The sequence below is a fragment of the Rhinoraja longicauda genome, chromosome 38, assembly GCF_053455715.1.
Source record: "Rhinoraja longicauda isolate Sanriku21f chromosome 38, sRhiLon1.1, whole genome shotgun sequence".
NCBI classification, from domain to species: domain Eukaryota; kingdom Metazoa; phylum Chordata; class Chondrichthyes; order Rajiformes; family Arhynchobatidae; genus Rhinoraja; species Rhinoraja longicauda.
The window spans coordinates 12,739,542-12,758,233 of record NC_135990.1 but is presented as its reverse complement, the minus strand read 5'-3'; the positions used below and the strand labels follow the sequence as shown (position 1 = coordinate 12,758,233).

General features: G+C 45.4%; 1 protein-coding gene across 5 annotated transcripts in view; it reads left to right on the top strand.

The window, feature by feature from the left end:
- The window catches only part of sin3aa (SIN3 transcription regulator family member Aa), a 119,409-nt gene that overhangs the window by 88,503 nt on the left and 12,214 nt on the right, over positions 1-18,692 (top strand). For all 5 annotated transcript variants that reach the window (XM_078429722.1, XM_078429724.1, XM_078429720.1 and 2 more), the window contains 5 exons: positions 38-221; positions 4,469-5,048; positions 9,382-9,551; positions 10,983-11,156; positions 14,086-14,178. In XM_078429722.1, coding sequence (XP_078285848.1) covers positions 38-221; positions 4,469-5,048; positions 9,382-9,551; positions 10,983-11,156; positions 14,086-14,178 — 1,201 coding nt within the window. The remainder of the gene's footprint in view (positions 1-37; positions 222-4,468; positions 5,049-9,381; positions 9,552-10,982; positions 11,157-14,085; positions 14,179-18,692) is intronic.

Sequence of the window (18,692 nt, the reverse complement as noted above, 5' to 3'; positions counted from 1 at the left end):
TGTTAGATGCTTTTTGTTGTTGTCTCCCCCTCTGCAGGTTGAAAGCAAAGGAGGAAGAATGGCGAGAAGCACAAAGAGGTTTCAATAAGATCTGGAGGGAGCAGAACGAGAAGTACTACTTGAAGTCCCTGGATCATCAGGGAATCAACTTCAAACAGAATGACACCAAAACTCTGCGCTCCAAAAGTTTGCTCAATGAGATTGAGAGCATATATGATGAGGTATAGTGTCATAGTCATAGAATGATACAAGCCTTTCGGCCCAACTTGCCCACACTGACCAACGTGTCCCATCTCCACTAGTCCCACCCAAAGATAATAGAGCAGAGCAAAATAGACCACTCAACTCTAAAAACCGTAGTATGTCATGGCGCCATTTTAGTAGGCAGAAACTTGTAGAAACATTTTAAAAGAAAAATAACAAAAATCTGTAAATTGATAGACGAGATATATTCTGCATTTTTATGGTATCATCACACATACTGGGCGGCACGGTGGCGCAGCGGTAGAGTTGCTGCCTTACAGCGAATGCAGCGCCGGAGACTCAGGTTCGATCCTGACTACGGGCGCCGTCTGTACGGAGTTTGTACATTCTCCCTGTGACCTCGTGGGTTTTCTCCGAGATCTTCGGTTTCCTCCCACACTCCAAAGACGTACAGGTATGTAGGTTAATTGACTGGGTAAATGTAAAAATTGTCCCTAGTGTGTGTAGGATAGTGTTAATGTGCGGGGATCGCTGGGCGGCGCGGACTCGGTGGGCCGAAGGGCCTGTTTCCACGCTGTATCTCTAAATCTAAAAAAAAAATCTAAAATCATACTGTTCCCCCACAACACTGATTACACTGCGAGAGGCATAGCGAACAGTGGGTTTTGCTTACTAAAATGGCGGATGTTACGCTCCTTTGCGTACTACATTTCAGTATAGGCGACGGAGTGGTTCACCTTGTTCCTCTAGTTTCTTTGGTCCCACCTGCCTGGGTTTGGCCCATATCCCACTAAACCTATCCTATCCAGGTACCTCTCTAAATGTTTCTTGAACGTTGCGATAGTTCCCACCTCAACTACCTCCTCCGGCAGCTCGTTCCATACACCCACCACCCTTTGTCTGAAAAAGTTACCCTTCAGGTTCCTATTAAATCTTCCCCCACCGCCTCACCAATATGAAAAGACCGAAATGGTAATGAGATACTTGTAGAAATTATCGGCATCTGTTTGGACCTTAACTTTGAAATTCTGAATCAGTTTAGTGTGTGCTTGTCGGAGCAAATGGAAAGGTCATACGGAGTTGTTGTTCGAAGTAACGGCCGATTTATTGAAACTGGTGCGCACCAGGACACCAGTCAAAGCTGATCTTCTGAGCCTGAGTTTGGTACAGCTTTTACATTCTCAGCTGACAAGAATACACAGAAACTTGACTAACAGTAACACTGGGTGTTGATTACAGAATGGAGGTCGCAGAAAGACTTAATTAGGTAACAAACTAGGTCTTGATTACAGCATGATACAGCGTGGAAACAGGCCCTTCATCCCATCTTGCCCACACCGGCCAACATGTCCCTGCTACACTAGTCCCACCTGCCCGTGTTTGGTCCATACCCCTCCAAACCTGTCCTATCCATGTACCTGTCTAACTGTTTCTTAAACGTTGGGATAATCCCAGCCTCAACTGCCTCCTCTGGCAGCTTGTTCCATACACCCACCACCCTTTGTGTGAAAAAGTTACCCTCAGATTCCTATTAAATCTATTTCCCTTCACCTTGAACCTATGTCCTCGATTCACCTACTCTGGGCAAGAGACTCTGTACATCAACCAGATCTTTTCCTCTCATGATTTTATACACCTCTATAATATCACCCCTCATCCTCCTGCGCTCCAAGGAATAGAGACCCAGCCTGCTCAACCTCTCCCTATAGCTCAGACCCTCTAGTGCTGGCAATATCCTTATAAAATATGGTAGATGGAATTTATTCCTGAAAAGTATGAGGTGATACACTTTGGGAGGATTAATATAGCTAAGGTGTTCACAATGAATGTGAGGAAGTACTGAGGAACAGAGAGACCTTGATTACTGGTCCAAGGATCCACAAAGGTTTGCACCAATAGTTTTCACGATACTGTGTAGGATGCTTCCCTCTATGGGCGGCACGGTGGCGCAGCGGTAGAGTTGTTGCCTTACAGCGAATGCAGCGCCGGAGACTCGGGTTCGATCCCGACTACGGGCGCCGTCTGTACGGAGTTTGTACGTTCTCCCTGTGACCTGCGTGGGTTTTCTCCGAGATCTTCGGTTTCCTCCCACACTCCAAAGACGTACAGGTATGTAGGTTAATTGGCTGGGCAAATGTAAAAATTGTCCCTAGGGTGTAGGATAGTGTTAATGTGCGGGGAACGCTGGGCGGCGCGGACCCGGTGGGCCGAAGGGCCTGTTTCGGCGCTGTATCTCTAAATCTAAATCTAAAATTTAACCATGGCATAGAAATCTGAGAGCAAAGAATTTAAAATGCAACCACATGAAATATTAGTTAGACCACAGCTGGGTACTGTGTGCAGTTCTAGTCACCACAATGTAGATACAGAACCATCCTACCAACAGCTAGAGAGCAGACCTGAGCTACTATCTACCTCATTGGAGACCCTCGGACTATCTTTAATTGAACTTTACTGAACTTTATCTTGCGCTAAACGTTATTCCCGTTATCCTGTATCTGTACACTGTGGATGGCTCGATAGAAATCATGCATTGTCCTTCCGCTGACTGGTTAACACGCAACAAAAGCTTTTCACTGTACGTTGGTATACGTGACAATACACTAAACTAAACTAAACAATGTGATTGTACTAGAGAAATTGAAGAGAGGACTCACTCAGCACTTCAAATCCCCCTCCCATTCCCAATCTGACCTTTCTGTGCTGGGCCTCCTCCATTGTCAGAGTGAGGCCCAGTGCAAATTGGAGGAACAGCACCTCATATTTCGCTTGGGTAGTTTACACCCCAGCTGTATGAACATTGACTTCTCTAACTTCAGATAGTCCCTGCTTTCCCCCTCTGTCCCCTCCCCCTTCCCAGATCTCCCACTAGTCTTCCTGTCTCCGACTACATCCTATCTTTGTCCCGTCCCCTCCCCTGACATCAGTCCGAAGAAGGGTCTCGACCTGAAACGTTACCCATTTCTTCTCTCCCGAGATGCTGCCTGTCCCGCTGAATTACTCCAGCATCGATTTTAACCAGCATCTGCAGTTGTTTTCCTACTCACTGAGTTATTCCTGGGCTAGAGCGTTTCAGCTTTGGTTTGGCTGGGTTTAATTTCTCTGGGTGGAGAAGGTTGAGGGGAGATCTAACTGAGATGTGCAAAATGATGAGGAACATAGATCAAGTCAAGTCAAGTCAATTTTATTTGTATAGCACATTTAAAAACAACCCACGTTGACCAAAGTGCTGTACATCAGTTCAGGTACTAAGAAACGAACATACAATGGCACACAAACATAACAGCACATACATAAATGGGGTAGAAAGTAGAGAAGTCTACAACTAGAGTGCCCAGGTTTATGTAACTACGCGGGTCCAGTGCTTTTTCGTTCCCATCTTCGGTATAAACCCCTGCATATGCAGGTCCTTCCTGCACGGGTTTAAGGAAAGTAGAAGATTTAGAGGGGATTTTAAGAAGTATATCTTCTCACATAAAGAGCGTTTGAAATCTGGAGCACACTGCTTGAGTTGGTGGAAGAGGCATATACTCTCACAGCATTTTAAAAATATTTAGATGTGCACTTCAACCCCCATGACACTGAAGGCCACCTGCTGAGTGATGAAAAATTGGGTTAGTACAGATATGTTGAAATTTAGGAGATTGAGGGGGGATCTTATAGAAACTTACAACATTCTTAAGGGGTTGGACAGGCTAGATGCAGGAAGATTGTTCCCGATGTTGGGGAAGTCCAGAACAAGGGGTCACAGTTTAAGGATAAGGGGGACGTCTTTTAGGACCGAGATGAGAAAGTTTTTTTTCACACAGAGTGGTGAATCTGTGGAATTCTCTGCCGCACAAGGTAGTTGAGGCCAGTTCATTGGCTATATTTAAGAGGGAGTTAGATGTGGCCCTTGTGGCTAAAGGGATCAGGGGGTATGGAGAGAAGGCAGGTACGGGATATTGAGTTGGATGATCAGCCATGATCATATTGAATGGCGGTGCAGGCTCGAAGGGCCGAATGGCCTACTCCTGCACCTATTTTCTATGTTTCTATTTTCTATGTTTCTATGTATTTGATAGCCAGCACGGACACGGTGGGCTGAAAGCCTGTTTCTCCTATTGAATGATTCTAAATGTATCTGGTCTTCGGGACCACCATGTTATCACCTATTGTGTGATTCAAAATGTATCTGGTGTTGTTAATGCAGTTGTTGAAGGTTTTTGTTGCTCTTTTACAAACGTATGCCTGATGTTGTTTCTTTTTATTTGTGCACCTTTAGCGGCAAGAACTGGCGTCTGAAGATCACGCACACGTGCCGTTTGGCTCTCACTTAACCTTTGTTTACGAGGACAAGCAGATCATGGAGGATGCAGCCTCCCTCATTATCCATCACGTCAAGCGGCAAGCTGGGATACAGAAGGAAGATAAGTACAAAATCAAGCAAATAATTTATCATTTCATCCCAGACCTTTTGTTCGCTCAGCGAGGCGAGCTGTCAGATGTAGAGGATGAGAAGGACGACGACGAGGATGATGAGATGGACATGGAGGAGAGCACGGGGGCAACTAAAAAGCACAATGGCATTGGCAGTAGCCCACCCAAGCCAAGACTTATGTTCAGCAACACGGGAGCACAAAAACTGCGGGGCGTGGACGATGTGTACAACCTATTCTTTGTGAACAACAACTGGTACATCTTCATCCGGCTGCACCAGATCCTTTGCTCGCGACTCCTGAAGATCTACAATCAAGCGGAGAAGCAGATTGAGGAGGAATGCAGAGAAAGGGAACAGGAAATGCTGACAGGAAAACGAGACAAAAATGACAGCCCTGCTATTCAGCTTCGACTAAAGGAACCGAGTGAGTATATTTGGGGATCTAAGTGGGCCTTCCTTATTAGAAAATACTGGCTGCCGCTTATTTATTTTCCTATCACAACAGAGTTACAGGCTAGGCTTCAAATTATAGTGCTTGAGCTGTGGACAAAACCCACAAAAGTCTGTGCCAAGAACAGCAGTAGAGTCGCTGCCTCACAGCGCCAGAAACCCGGTTCGATCCTGACTACAGGTGCTGTCTGTACAGAGTTTGCACGTTTTGCCTGTGACCGTGTGGGTTATTTTCGGATGTGGGTTTCCTCCCACATCCCAAAGACGTGCAGGTTTGTAGGTTAACTGGCTTTTGTAAATTGTCCCTAGAGTGCAGGATAGGGCTGGATCGCTGGTCGGCGCAGACTCGGTGGGCTGAAGGGCCTGTGTTTTTGCGCTGTATCTCTAAATTCTAATGTCTAAAAAACAGCTGGAGATGGGTGGACAATGCTTGGAGGGGCCATAATGGAGGACAAGAACCTTCGAAGGGCCGAGCGGGAGGTTGAAGAGACCCTGGTCTCGGAGTCATAGGATGCTGCTGACTTTCTGGAATGCCTCATCAGTCGGGTAGACACTTTGGATTGTCGGAGATTCTTGATGTTTCAGGATCTGTAACATTGCAATTTAGGGAAGACACTATTGAAAGAATATTTTAAAAGTTAATTTTGTCATCATCCTGCATTCCCATATCTAGATGTGAAATTGATGAGGTCAACGTTCTGTATTTAACCGGTGAGACGGCTCAGAACACCGTTTGGTATTTCAGTGTATATTTTAATATCGTGCAGTGGTATCGGATAATAGGTTGGAGCTGGAATTATGCTGCATGTTCCACAACCGTTTGCCTTCATTGTGCCTGTTCCTTGTTTCCTGGAAATGTTAAGGAACGGTACCAGTGGTTGCAGCGGTAGAGTTGCTGCCTTACAGCGCTTACAGTGCCAGAGACCCGGGTTCGATCCGGACTACGGGTGCTGTCTAAGGAGTTTGTACGTTCTCACCCTGACCGCAAGGGTTTTCTCTGAGATCTTCGGTTTCCTCCCATATTCCAAAGACGTACAGGTTTGTAGGTTAATTGGCTTGGTATAAATGTAAAATTGTCCTTAGTGTGTGTAGGATGGTGTTAATGTGCCTGGATCGCTGGTCGGTGTGGACTCGGTAGGCTGAAGGGCCGGTTTCCGCGCTGCATCTCTAAACTAAATTTCAGTATTTTTCAGTTCTGTCTCTAGGCATGATAGCAAGGTCAGGTTGGCCAGGCTAGGCGGGATCATAGTCTGTTTTATCAGAATGTAGTTACAGTTCCTCTCTCACCCTAGCTGCGAAAACGGATCATTTTGCATGTAACAAATGTCCAAATGCTATATCATATATCATATATCACATATATACAGACGGAAACAGGCCTTTTCGGCCCACCAAGTCCGCGCCGCCCAGCGATCCCCGTACATTAACACTATCCTACACCCACTAGGGACAATTTTTACATTTACCCAGCCAATTAACCTACATACCTGTACGTCTTTGGAGTGTGGGAGGAAACCGAAGATCTCGGAGAAAACCCACGCAGGTCACGGGGAGAACGTACAAACTCCTTACAGTGCAGCACCCGTAGTCAGGATCGAACCTGAGTCTCCAGCGCTGCATTCGCTGTAAAGCAGCAACTCTACCGCTGCGCTACCGTGCCGCTATGTTTGTTTTCTGGAGTAAAACACATTGATGACATTGATGTTCAATGTTTTTCTTCGTGAATAGTAATTAGAAATAACAAAAGGCTGCTTGTGTTAAGTAAGTTGACCTATGGTTACAGGTCGGGATGATTTATTTATGAATGCATTGTTAAAGCTGCATTGATTGCACTGAGTGAGTGTAATCACAATTGATTCTCTATGTTTACCTTGTGGTGAAAGAAAGCTGTTTATTGATTCATATCCAACCTTGTCTAATGAAGCATCTGTTCACCTCAGTTTCCAGTGAGACTTAAGAAGCACATTCATGCAAGATACGAACAAGTAGTAGATATTGCACATTGTCAGGGCATTATGAATCAACGCCCATAAAATTAATGCACTTGACTTGACATCCAATAATGTGTGTGGCACTGCCGATACCAAGTATGTATCCTCATGCTTGAATGCTTTAAACGGCATTGAACATATTTAAAATCGCAGCATCTTCCATCTATATACTCTTGTTTGTTTGTGTGTTCCTGAACTACAGCCAAATCAGTACATGATAGTGCATTTTAGGCCCACCTTACTCACCGCCATCCCTTTGGTGCTAATGGAAGAGGTTTCACTGAAATCGGTGTTATAGTTTTAAAGTTATTCACATTTTAAAGTTTAAATCTATCTCCTAGGGAGGGTGGGGGAGGAGGGAGGGAGGGAGGATAAGGGGGGTTGATGGGGAGGGGGGGGAGGAGGAGGAGAGGGTGCTGCACCAATGCAGGAGAGGTTTGGGCCCAACGGATCCACTTGGTCTAGTTATACATATTTTTCCTAACAGTGACGCACTGCTTAAATCAAATCAGTTCTAAACTGCAATTAGTTTGGAGATGCAAGGAATTGCAGATGCTGGAATCTTGAATAAAGCACAGTGTGTTGGAGTAACTCAGTGCGGCGTTTGGGTCAAGATACTTCTTCAGGCTGATTTAGACAATAGACAATAGGTGCAGGAGGAGGCCATTCAGCCCTTTGAGCCAGCACCGCCATTCAATGTGATCATGGCTGATCATTCTCAATCGGTACCCCGTTCCTGCCTTCTCCCCATACCCCCTGACTCCGCTATCCTTAAGAGCTCTATCCAGCTCTCTCTAGAATGCATTCAGAGAATTGGACTCCACTGCCTTCTGAGGCAGAGAATTCCACTCTGAGGCAGAGAATTTATTAGTTTATGATTTTCTTTAGCATGTTCTTTTATTTATTTTACTATGTGGCGTCACTTCACATGATACTTGTAAAATCGCCACTAAAATTTTAACAGTCAGTTAATATCCGATGAACATTGGGAACAAATTGGAGACACATTTGGCTGCAGGTGTTGGAATCCTGAGCAAAAAACTAACTGCTGGAGGAGGTCAGTGGGTCAGGCAGCATCTGTGGAAGCAAATGAAGGAGGGTCCCCACCCCAAACATTGTCTGTCCGTTTCCTTCCATGAATGTTGGCTGATCCCTTGAAGATCCTTCAGCAGTTTGTTTTTTGCATTGGGAACAAATTATTTTGCTTTATTATTGTCACATGTCCCGAGTTACAGTGAAAAGCTTTATTTTGCATGCTATCCAAACAGATCAGATATTCCATCTATATACTAAAACTCTAGTTTGTTTGTTTGTTCCTGAACTACAGCCAAAACGGTACACCATAGCGCGACAACTTTAGGCCCACCTTACTCACCGTCGTCCCTTTGGTGCTAATGGAAGAAGTTTCATTGAAATCGGTGTTATATTTTAAAAGTTATTCACGTTTTAAAGTTTAAATCTATCTCCAAGGGATGGGGGGAGGGAGGGGGGAGGATGGAGGATAAGGGGGGTTGAGGGGGATAGAGTGAGGAGGAGGGGGGTTGGAAGGAGAGGGGAGAGTGGTGGGAGGGGGAGGGTGCTGCACCAATGCAGGAGAGGTTTGGTCTAGTACATAAATACTGTCAAGTCAAACTCAAATAAACTAGATAGAGCAAAAGGGAAGATACCGAGTGCTGAATATAGTTCTCAGCATTGCAGCACATCGGTTCCAGGGACGAAGTCCAATGTCCTCAATGGGGTAGAGGTGAATTGACAGTACTCTAGCTTATGGAAGGACCGTTCAGAAGCCTGATAACACGGGAAGAAGCTGCTCCAGAGTCTGGAACAGAGGGGAAGAAGCTGTTCCTGAGCACTTCCAAGCTTCTGTACCTTCTGCCGTACCGGATCAGGGAGAAGAAGGAATGGCCGGGGTGAGACAAGTCTTTGATTATGTTGGCTGCTTTTCCAGTCTGAAGAAGGGTCTCGGCCCGAAACGTCACCCATTCCTTCTCTCCTGAGATGCTGCCTGCCCGCTGAGTTTTGTGTCTACCTTCGATTTGAACCAGCATCTGCAGTTATTTTCCTACAAAATAGAGGCATGACAATTTACAAGCCAGTTAAAAGAACAGCTGGGAGTTGAAGATCTCATTTGAAAGGCTCTCCAGCATACCCTCAGTTGTGCAGGGATTGTCAGACCCTAGTCAAATCTTTTGACTGTAAATTGTGTCGTTACTGGAGGTTAGTGCCTGAGATCCATTATGTGATAGTTTGATAGGGATTACTTTACCCGAATCCAAGGTAGGATGCTGTAACCTGCTTTCTCTTGTCTAATTTCAGTGGATATTGATGTGGAAGACTATTACCCAGCTTTCCTTGATATGGTGCGGAACCTTCTAGATGGCAACATGGATTCCTCCCAGTATGAGGACACCCTTCGGGAAATGTTTACCATTCACGCTTTCATTGCCTTTACAATGGACAAACTCATCCAGAGTATAGTCAGACAGGTAAGCTGTCACCAGTTGGAACGCTTCTATCCCTGCCTAAGCCTTGATCTGAATGGTGTCTGAGTGGATATTTCTGCCGTCTCTGCTTCTTTCACAAACAAGTATCCTGGTATTTATTCACCTTCGCTCAGTCCGCCTTAACCAACCTGATCTCCCAGTGGCTGAGCACTTCAACTCCCCCTCCCACTCCCAGTCTGACCTTTCTGTCATGGGCCTCCTCCAGTGCCATAGTGAGGCCCACCGCAAATTGGAGGAACAGCACCTCATATTTCGCTTGGGCAGCTTGCAGCCCAGTGGTATGAACATTGACAGAGGAAAGGGGGAGGGGGGGGTGGAGGGAGGGGAGAGAGGGAGGGGGGAGGGAGAGGGGAATGGGAGAGGGGGAGGAGAGGGTGCTGCACCAATGCAGGAGAGGTTTGGGCCCAATGGGTCCACTTGGTCTAGTATGGTGTCTAAAAATGTAGAGTATTGATGTGCACTATATTTTAATGTAAAATAAATTAAAAATTCATGTTTTCTGTTTTTTTGGCTGAGTGCCAGAAAATTGGAGCGCGTCACTTTTAGGTAGTTCCTTCCGGAAATGTGAAATTCATGTGAACTTGCTGCATGATAACCTAGCTGTATGTCAGCAGTGCGTTGGGTCAGTAGGAGCAGAAGCATTAGTGAAGATCTTTCTCAACCACGAAGGTATCACAAAAAGCTGGAGTAACTCAGCGGGTCAAGCAGCATCTCAGGGGCGAAGGAATGGGTGACATTTCAGGTCGAGACCCTTTTTCAGACTGAAGAAGGGTCTCGACCGAAACGTCGCCCATTCCTTCTCTTCTGAGATGCTGCCTGACCCACTGAGTTACTCCAGCTTTTTGTGATACCTTCGATTTGTAACAGTATCTGCAGTTATTTTCCTACTTTCTCAACCACGAGGTGTGTTTGTCATGCGTTTACCAGGTTATGTTTCCGATTCTTCTCTGATTTAGATTTAGAGATACAGATTTAGAGATACAGCGCGGAAACAGGCCCTTCGGCCCACCCAGTCCGCGCCGCCCAGCGATCCCCGCACATTAACACTATCCTACACACTAGGGACAATTTTTTTTACATTTACCCAGTCAATTAACCTATATACCTGTACGTCTTTGGAGTGTGGGAGGAAACCGAAGATCTCGGAGAAAACCCACGCAGGTCACGGGGAGAACGTACAAACTCCGTACAGATGGCGCCCGTAGTCAAGATTGAACCTGAACCTGCGCTGCATTCGCTGTAAGGCAGCAACTCTACAGCTGCGCCACCGTGCCGCCCACTAGTTCCTTGTCCAGATCATATTGTGGCACAGGCCATGATTGCTCATCCTGCCCTTAAATTTCTAATGTGATTTTGAAATCTAAAAACATATCTGAAAGCTATTGTCACCTTTTTGTGATTTGCTCTTTTTAGCTGCAGCATATTGTGAGCGATGAAATCTGTATACAGGTGACTGATCTCTACCTAACAGAGTGTGGTAACTCTGCCACTGGTGGCACCTTGGCCACCACGTCCTCCCGCATTGCTATCGAAAGCAACTACCAGCGCAAGTCTGAACAGCTCATGTCAGATGAGAACTGCTTCAAGGTAAGTGTGTCCAAATATTCGCCCCTCATTGTTAACAGCTCTTTCTAAATCACCTCTAGGAAGTTGTGGCAGGGAATGAAGAAAGTGGCACCTGAATGGATTTATGATTAGCAATTTGGGAAACTCCCCTCTTCCTTAATTCTGTTCTGTGCAGTCCATTTATTTCTGCTGTGAGGATGGAGCCAAAATGTATAAGAAGGGACTGCAGATGCTGGTTCAAACCGAAGATAGACACAAAAAGCTGGAGTAACTCAGCGGGTCAGACAGCCTCATTGGAGAAAAGGAATATGTTATGTTTCGGGTCAGGACCCTTTTCAAGTTGAGGGATAAGTGACGTTTTTGGTCGAGACCCTCTTTAAGTTGGTAGGAAACCTAAATCAAAGCCCTCCACTCACCCAGTGAAAATTTTCTTACCTTTCTAATATTAGCCAAACCAGTGGGTTTTAGATCAATGGTCAAATTTCATCCACAATTCTTCTGTTCCAGTACAAAGGACCCTAGTTTCTCTTGATTAATGTCTTTGTAGGGAAGTCCAAATGCACAGTCCAAAACACTTCCTAGGGTCTTTCATGACAAGTTTTAGCTGTTATGTTTAGTCATGGTTAAAGATACAATGCTGTTCTTGTGCATGTAGCGTCTCATGGTATGTGGCTTGGAGATCCACCCAAAGCCTTCTTGCTGCCCTCTCATAACTTTAATTGCAGCCCCATCACTGATCCTGTTGGGGCCTCAGAGTTGATTGGCTCACAACATCAACAGCGCCTCTTTCCACCATGTCAGGCCTGTGCATGTCGGTGCTTGATACCCTTTCTTACACTGGCTCAGTCCTGTGCCCATCAGAACTGTATTGCACTGTTATTCAGTGACAGTCCAGAGCTAACCGAGGTCTTGAGCCACAGCTTCAACATTACTCTTCCTAGTCTCCCAAGAACTTTTCTTTGATGTCATCAAAGAATATTCCTTTTAAGGAGCGGGATTGTCACGGAGCACTGTGGTCTTCCCCGCTGCTGGGGCAGTCTCTGCTTGACGAATGGGACTGAAGTGGGGTTAGAGACCGTCAAAAGAAAAACAGTCTGAAAAAGGGTCCTGACCCGAAACGTCACCCACACCTTCTATCCAGAGATGCTGCCCGTCCTGCTGAGTTACTCCAGCATTTTGTGTCTATCTTTAAAGACTGTAGCGTTGTATAACATGGAATAAGTCCCTCAGCTCAACTCGTCCACACCTACCAAGCTGCCTACCTGAGCTAGTCCCACTGATTCACAGTACTCTTAAGCTTTCCTTTCCATGTACCTTCCTAAATACCTTTTAATTATGGCATTTGTACATCCTCGACCAGTTCCTCTGGCAGCTTTTTCCACATTCTCACTTTCCTCTGTGTGAAAAAGTTCCCCCTTGGGTATCCTTTAAATTTTTCACCTCTCAACTTAAATTTGTGCCCTCTAGTTTTATACTGTCCTACCCAGGAGAAAACTACTGTGACCATTCACACTATCTATGCCCCTCCTAATTTTATAAACCTCTACGCAGTCACTCCAAAGCCTTCTACACTTTACAAATAAAGCCACAGCCTTCCCAATCTCTCCTTGTAACTCAAGCCTTCCAATGCCAGTAACTTCATGTGAATCTTTTCTGCACCCGTTCCAGCTTATTGACATCCTTCCTAGAGCTCGACATTGTGAACTGCACACTTTTCCACAGGCTTGTTCTGTTATTTGAAGGCAGTGAAGAAAGCCAATGGAATGTTGGCCTTAATAACAAGAGGAGTTGAGCATAGGAGCAAAGAGGTCCTTCTGCAGTTGTACAGGGCCCTAGTGAGACCGCACCTGGAGTACTGTGTGCAGTTTTGGTCTCCAAATTTGAGGAAGGATATTCTTGCTATTGAGGGCGTGCAGCGTAGGTTTACTAGGTTAATTCCCGGAATGGCGGGACTGTCATATGTTGAAAGACTGGAGCGACTAGGCTTGTATACACTGGAATTTAGAAGGGTGAGAGGAGATCTTATCGAACCGTATAAGATTATTAAGGGGTTGGACACGTTAGAGGCAGGAAACATGTTCCCAATGTTGGGGGAGCCCAGAACAAGGGGCCACAGTTTAAGAATAAGGGGCAGGCCATTTAGAACTGAGATGAGGAAAAACTTTTTCAGTCAGAGAGTTGTGAATCTGTGGAATTCTCTGCCTCAGAAGGCAGTGGAGGCCAATTCTCTGAATGCATTCAAGAGAGAGCTAGATAGAGCTCTTAAGGATAGCGGAGTCAGGGGGTATGGGGAGAAGACAGGAACGGGGTACTGATTGAGAATGATCAGCCATGATCACATTGAATGGTGATGCTGGCTCGAAGGGCCAAATGGCCTCCTCCTGCACCTATTGTCTATTTAATTTGCAGAGATGTCTGTTACCCTATTAAAGTTTACCTTTTCCTAGCCCAGTACTTTTCTCTTTGAGATATATATATATATATATATATATATATATATATATATAGGTGCTCCTCAGCTTCTGATAGCGTTCTGTTCCGAGAAACCCATCGGAAACCGAAAGTATTGTAAGTCGAAATGCATGTAATGCACGAGATCGCGTGGCCGGAAGCGAGATGCGGCTCGCCACTGGTCGCTGCCATTTGCACCATCGCAAAGTCAAAATATCGCAAGCCGGGGGAGCACCTGTACTCCTTTCAGTTTCAATCTATGTACTTTGAGGGGAAAGTATCCAATTCACCGTTGTTCGTGGATGGGACAAGGGAGGCGGGCTTTTGTTTGCTATTAAAGTTTTTATTATCATTATTGAAAAAGAGGCATTTGCTGGATGTGTTGTCAGATCAAAAATGTTAGTTGCAAGTATATTGTTATACTTATTATATAAGTGTGCAGGAATTAAGTATATTTCAGACCATGCCACTCTATAATGTTCCTGTCCTTTGCACCCAGCTTTCATTCATACACAGCCAAGAACAGGTGTCGTTGACTATTGACCTGCTGGACACTGAAGAGGAAAACTCAGATGGTCCCGTGGAAGCAGAGGTGAGCACAACATGTTGAGGTTAAGATTAAATCAGTCACGGGTGCATAATTGTCAAACGCACCAACAGAGGGTCGCCTGGCGTAGGTGTCGTTTCTGCTGGAGTTGGGGGAATCTTGGCAACTGGAATAACTCCATTTTTCTTCAAATTAATTTTGTTGTAATATTCATTATAACCACTAGAATTGCAATTTTTTTAGATTTAGATTTAGATTTAGAGATACAGCGCGGAAACAGGCCCTTCGGCCCACCGAGTCCGCGCCGCCCAGCGATCCCCGCACACTAACACTACCCTACACACACTAGGGACAATTTTCACATTTTACCCAGTCAATTAACCTACACACCTGTACGTCTTTGGAGTGTGGGAGGAAACCGAAGATCTCGGAGTAAACCCACGCAGGTCACGGGGAGAACGTACAAACTCCGTACAGACGGCGCCCGTAGTCAGGATAGAACCCGAGTCTCTGGCGCTGCATTAGCTGTAAGGCAGCAACTCTACCGCTGCGCCACCTTCGCTTCGCTGTAAGTCCAGCAACTCGGCCTTCAATGTTTTCGGATATGATCAGCCATACCTGGCTGGTGGTAAAATTCTTCATTACCTTCTGTGCACCCACTAGTCTTTGGCTGTTTGGAGGGAAAAAAACTATGTTTGTAGATCAAGACCTTGGACCTGGCACAAGAATCACACAAACTACTGGGAGCAGATATTCCTACCCTCTTATCTGTTTCTAGGATTGTTTTACTGCCGACAGCAGGTTGCCCCACATCACCAGAGAGACACCACCAACACGGTCTCTGCAAAACCCTCCAAATCAGTTGGCAGGAATGAATGGTAGCCTGCATCTTCTTCCAGGCGTAGGTCTCCAGTATTGAGGTCCCACATGCGTTCAGCTGACTCCACTGGGCAGACAACATTATTATCATGTCTGATGTCCAACTTCATGTGGAATGTTTAATCCACATTCTGTCACTACGACGGCGCAGTGGTAGAGTTGCTTCTTTACAGCGCCAGAGACCTGGGTTCAATCTTGACTACGGGTGCTTTCTGTACAGAGTTTGCACATTCTCCGTGTGACCGCGTGGGTTTTCTCCGGGTGCTCTGGTTTCTTCCTAGACTCCAAAGACGTACAGGTTTGTTGGTTAATTGGCTTGTGTTAATTGTCCCTAGTGGCAGCATAGTGCTAGTGCACGGGGTGACCGCCAGTCGGCACGGACTCGGTGGGCCTGTTTCTGATAATTCAAGTTCTTTACCTTCAATCCGAATAACACACGTAATTTGCTCCAAAATTTATTTATTTTTAATACTCCTCTGTCTACTCCCTATCATTTGTAAAGGGACACACACATTCCATTCCCAATGATAACATTTCTGCCACAAGCATCCATCTTACTGCTTTCTACTGAAAATAAGCATTCATTTTATATTAGCTAAAACAACAACAAAATAAACCATCTTCACCCATCTACAACAAAATATCAATATCTCGAATTAACTGTATCAGCTAATAGCATAGATTCTCATTTCAATGCTGTATCTAAAGTATGAAGTAAAGGTGCTGACTAAGAGGCAGAGTGAGAAAATAGTTTGAGAAGATTCAAAAACGTTAAAAAGAAAATGATATAAACCCCAGTGACTTGTAGGAAGCCTTTGCCAACATCTATCTACTCAAAGGAAGAAGGGTTGGAAATGAAATCTTCAAAGTCGTGTGTCAGGGCCACCGATGTCCAGTGTTAATGGCCAAAGAGAGCAGCAACACCCAACTAGCACCCAACCAAGTACCTCCTCACTCCCTGCCCCGGCCGTGGCAATATCTGGCAATGTCTGTGAGAATTCTTACCATAAATTGAGGCTTTGTAGAATGGTTCACTTACAAAATGCTAGTGAGCACCTAGTTTTTGCATTCACACATAGTGTTTGAGGAAGGGCTGTTTCTGGAGTGTAGGGAGGAACTGCAGATTCTGCTTTGTACCGAAGATAGACACTCAGCGGGTCAGGCAGCATCTCCGGAGAGAAGGAATGGATGACGTTTTGTGTTGGAGCCCGTCTTTGGACTTCATGTTGATGGTCCCGTGTTGCTGATTAACGAGCGATGAGATTGTGATACTTCACTCTGCTCTGTTACTTGTTGGGCACCGCGTCTGCCAATGGCTTCAGCGTTCCTCGTTAGTTCACATGTAGAAACTTCACTCAGCACCTCATTCCAAGATGTGTTGCTCCTGGCATGGTCCTCAGGCTCTCCTTATTGAATCAAGGTTGATCTTCTAGCTTGATGACAAACTGAGGTGAGGAATATTATGAGCTGTGAAGCCACAGATTGAAGAGGTTAGCAGTTATCGTACTGGTCCGTGAGATCTGGGTGTCCTAGTGCATCAGTCACTGAAAGGAAGCATGCAGGTACAGCAGGCAGTGAATAAAGCCAATGGAATGTTGGCCTTCAGAACAAGAGGAGTTGAGTATAGGAGCAAAGAGGTCCTTCTGCAGTTGTACAGGGCCCTAGTGAGACCGCACCTGGAGTACTGTGTGCAGTTTTGGTCTCCAAATTTGAGGAAGGATATTCTTGCGATTGAGGGCGTGCAGCGTCGGTTTACTAGGTTAATTCCCGGAATGGCGGGACTGTCATATGTTGAAAGACTGGAGCGACTAGGCTTGTGTACACTGGAATTTAGAAGGATGAGAGGGGATCTTATCGAAACGTATAAGATTATTAAGGGGTTGGACACGTTAGAGGCAGGAATCATGCTCCCAATGTTGGGGAGTCAAGAATAAGGGGCCACAGTTTAAGAATAAGGGGCCACAGTTTAAGAATAAGGGGCAGGCCATTTGGAACGGAGATGAGGAAAAACGTTTTCAGTCAGAGAGTTGTGAATCTGTGGAATTCTCTGCCTCAGAAGGCAGTGGAGGCCAATTCTCTGAATGCATTCAAGAGAGAGCTGGATAGAGCTCTTAAGGATAGCGGAGTCCGGGGGTATGGGGAGAAGGCAGGAACAGGGTACTGATTGAGAATGATCAGCCACACTGGCCAACATGCCCACATGTCCCAGCTACACTAGACCCACCTACCCGCATTTGGTCCATATTCCTCCAAACCTGTCCCCATCCATGTACCTGTCTAACTGTTTCTTAAATGTTGGGATAGTCCCGGCCTCAACGACCTCCTCTTTCCTTTCCTTTCCTTAAAAGCCATTTCCAGGTGTGTGGGCCATCAATTGCACAAAAGCCCGACAGAATAGGGTATCAGAATCCAAGGCAAATGTTATAATGCAGAAATTGATACTGGGCTGTAAATAACAGATAGATTTTCATTTTGTTAAATCTGAACTCATGGCTTCTGTTTTAAAGTACCGTGCCAGTGGTAGAATCCTGGTAGAAGAAGACGTTGTGTGTGAGCCTGAGCTCACGTACATTCTAGCCATGTTTGGGTTGATGTGTTCAGCCGCTCTTTGAAGCTGCCTTTACAATAGCTAATTAGACCTTGATTTGTCAATTCCTTGTGTGTTGAGTGTTTTGTGCGATGTTACTATCATTCAGAGATAAGTCTGGATGCTTCCCAACTCCTCACAGCTGTATACACTGGCTTTTGGCAGAGATGTGGGAGTGCAATGCCTAAATGCTCCTTTGGCAATAGAGGCCTGAGCCCATGCCAGCATCTGCAGTTATTTCCTTACACTACCATGCAGACTGGAGATCACTTGCATGTCTTTGATGTGGTTGGGGAAAAAAACAGATAAACTATTTCTCTATTTAGAGCCAAGGTCAGCCTCTTAGTATGAATCAGCTGCTGCCTAATTCTTCTGCCATTGACCGAAGTTATGTCAAATTCACTGTTTTCATAGGTTCATAAGTTATAGGTGCAGAATTAGGCCATTCGGCCCATCAAGTCTACTCCGCCATTCAATCATGGCTGATCTATCTTTCCTTCTCAACCCTATTCTCCTGCCTTCTCCCTTTAACCGTGCTGACACCCGTACTAATCAAGAATCTGCCCATCTCCACCTTTAAAAAACCCATTGATTTGGCTTCCACAGCCATCTGTGGCGATGAATTCCACAGATTCACCACCGTCTAGCTAAAGAAATTCCTCCTCATCTCCTTCCTAAGGGTACGTCCTTTTATTCTGAAGCTGTGGCCTCTGGTCCCAGACTCTCCCACTAGTGGAAACATCCTCTCCACATTCATTCTATCCAGGCCTTTCACTGTTCACTGTTTCAATGAGGTCCCCCTCTCGTCCTTCTAAACTGCAGTGAGTGCAGGCCCAGTGCTGTTAAGCGCTCATCATATGTTAACCCAATCATTCCTGGGATCATTCTTATTCTATTGGGATTAAAAATTATACCCATTTGGTGATTATAATTCAACATAACTGGTTGGGCTGTACAGCTACCCCTTGCATTCGTGAATCAGATTTTGTTGTTATTATCTTTGTTTTCGTATTTTGATGAAGCTTGGATATGCTGAAATTAAGGTATACCCTGATTTAACCGTGACATTTTGCGGGTGTCCGGTATTGGTGGT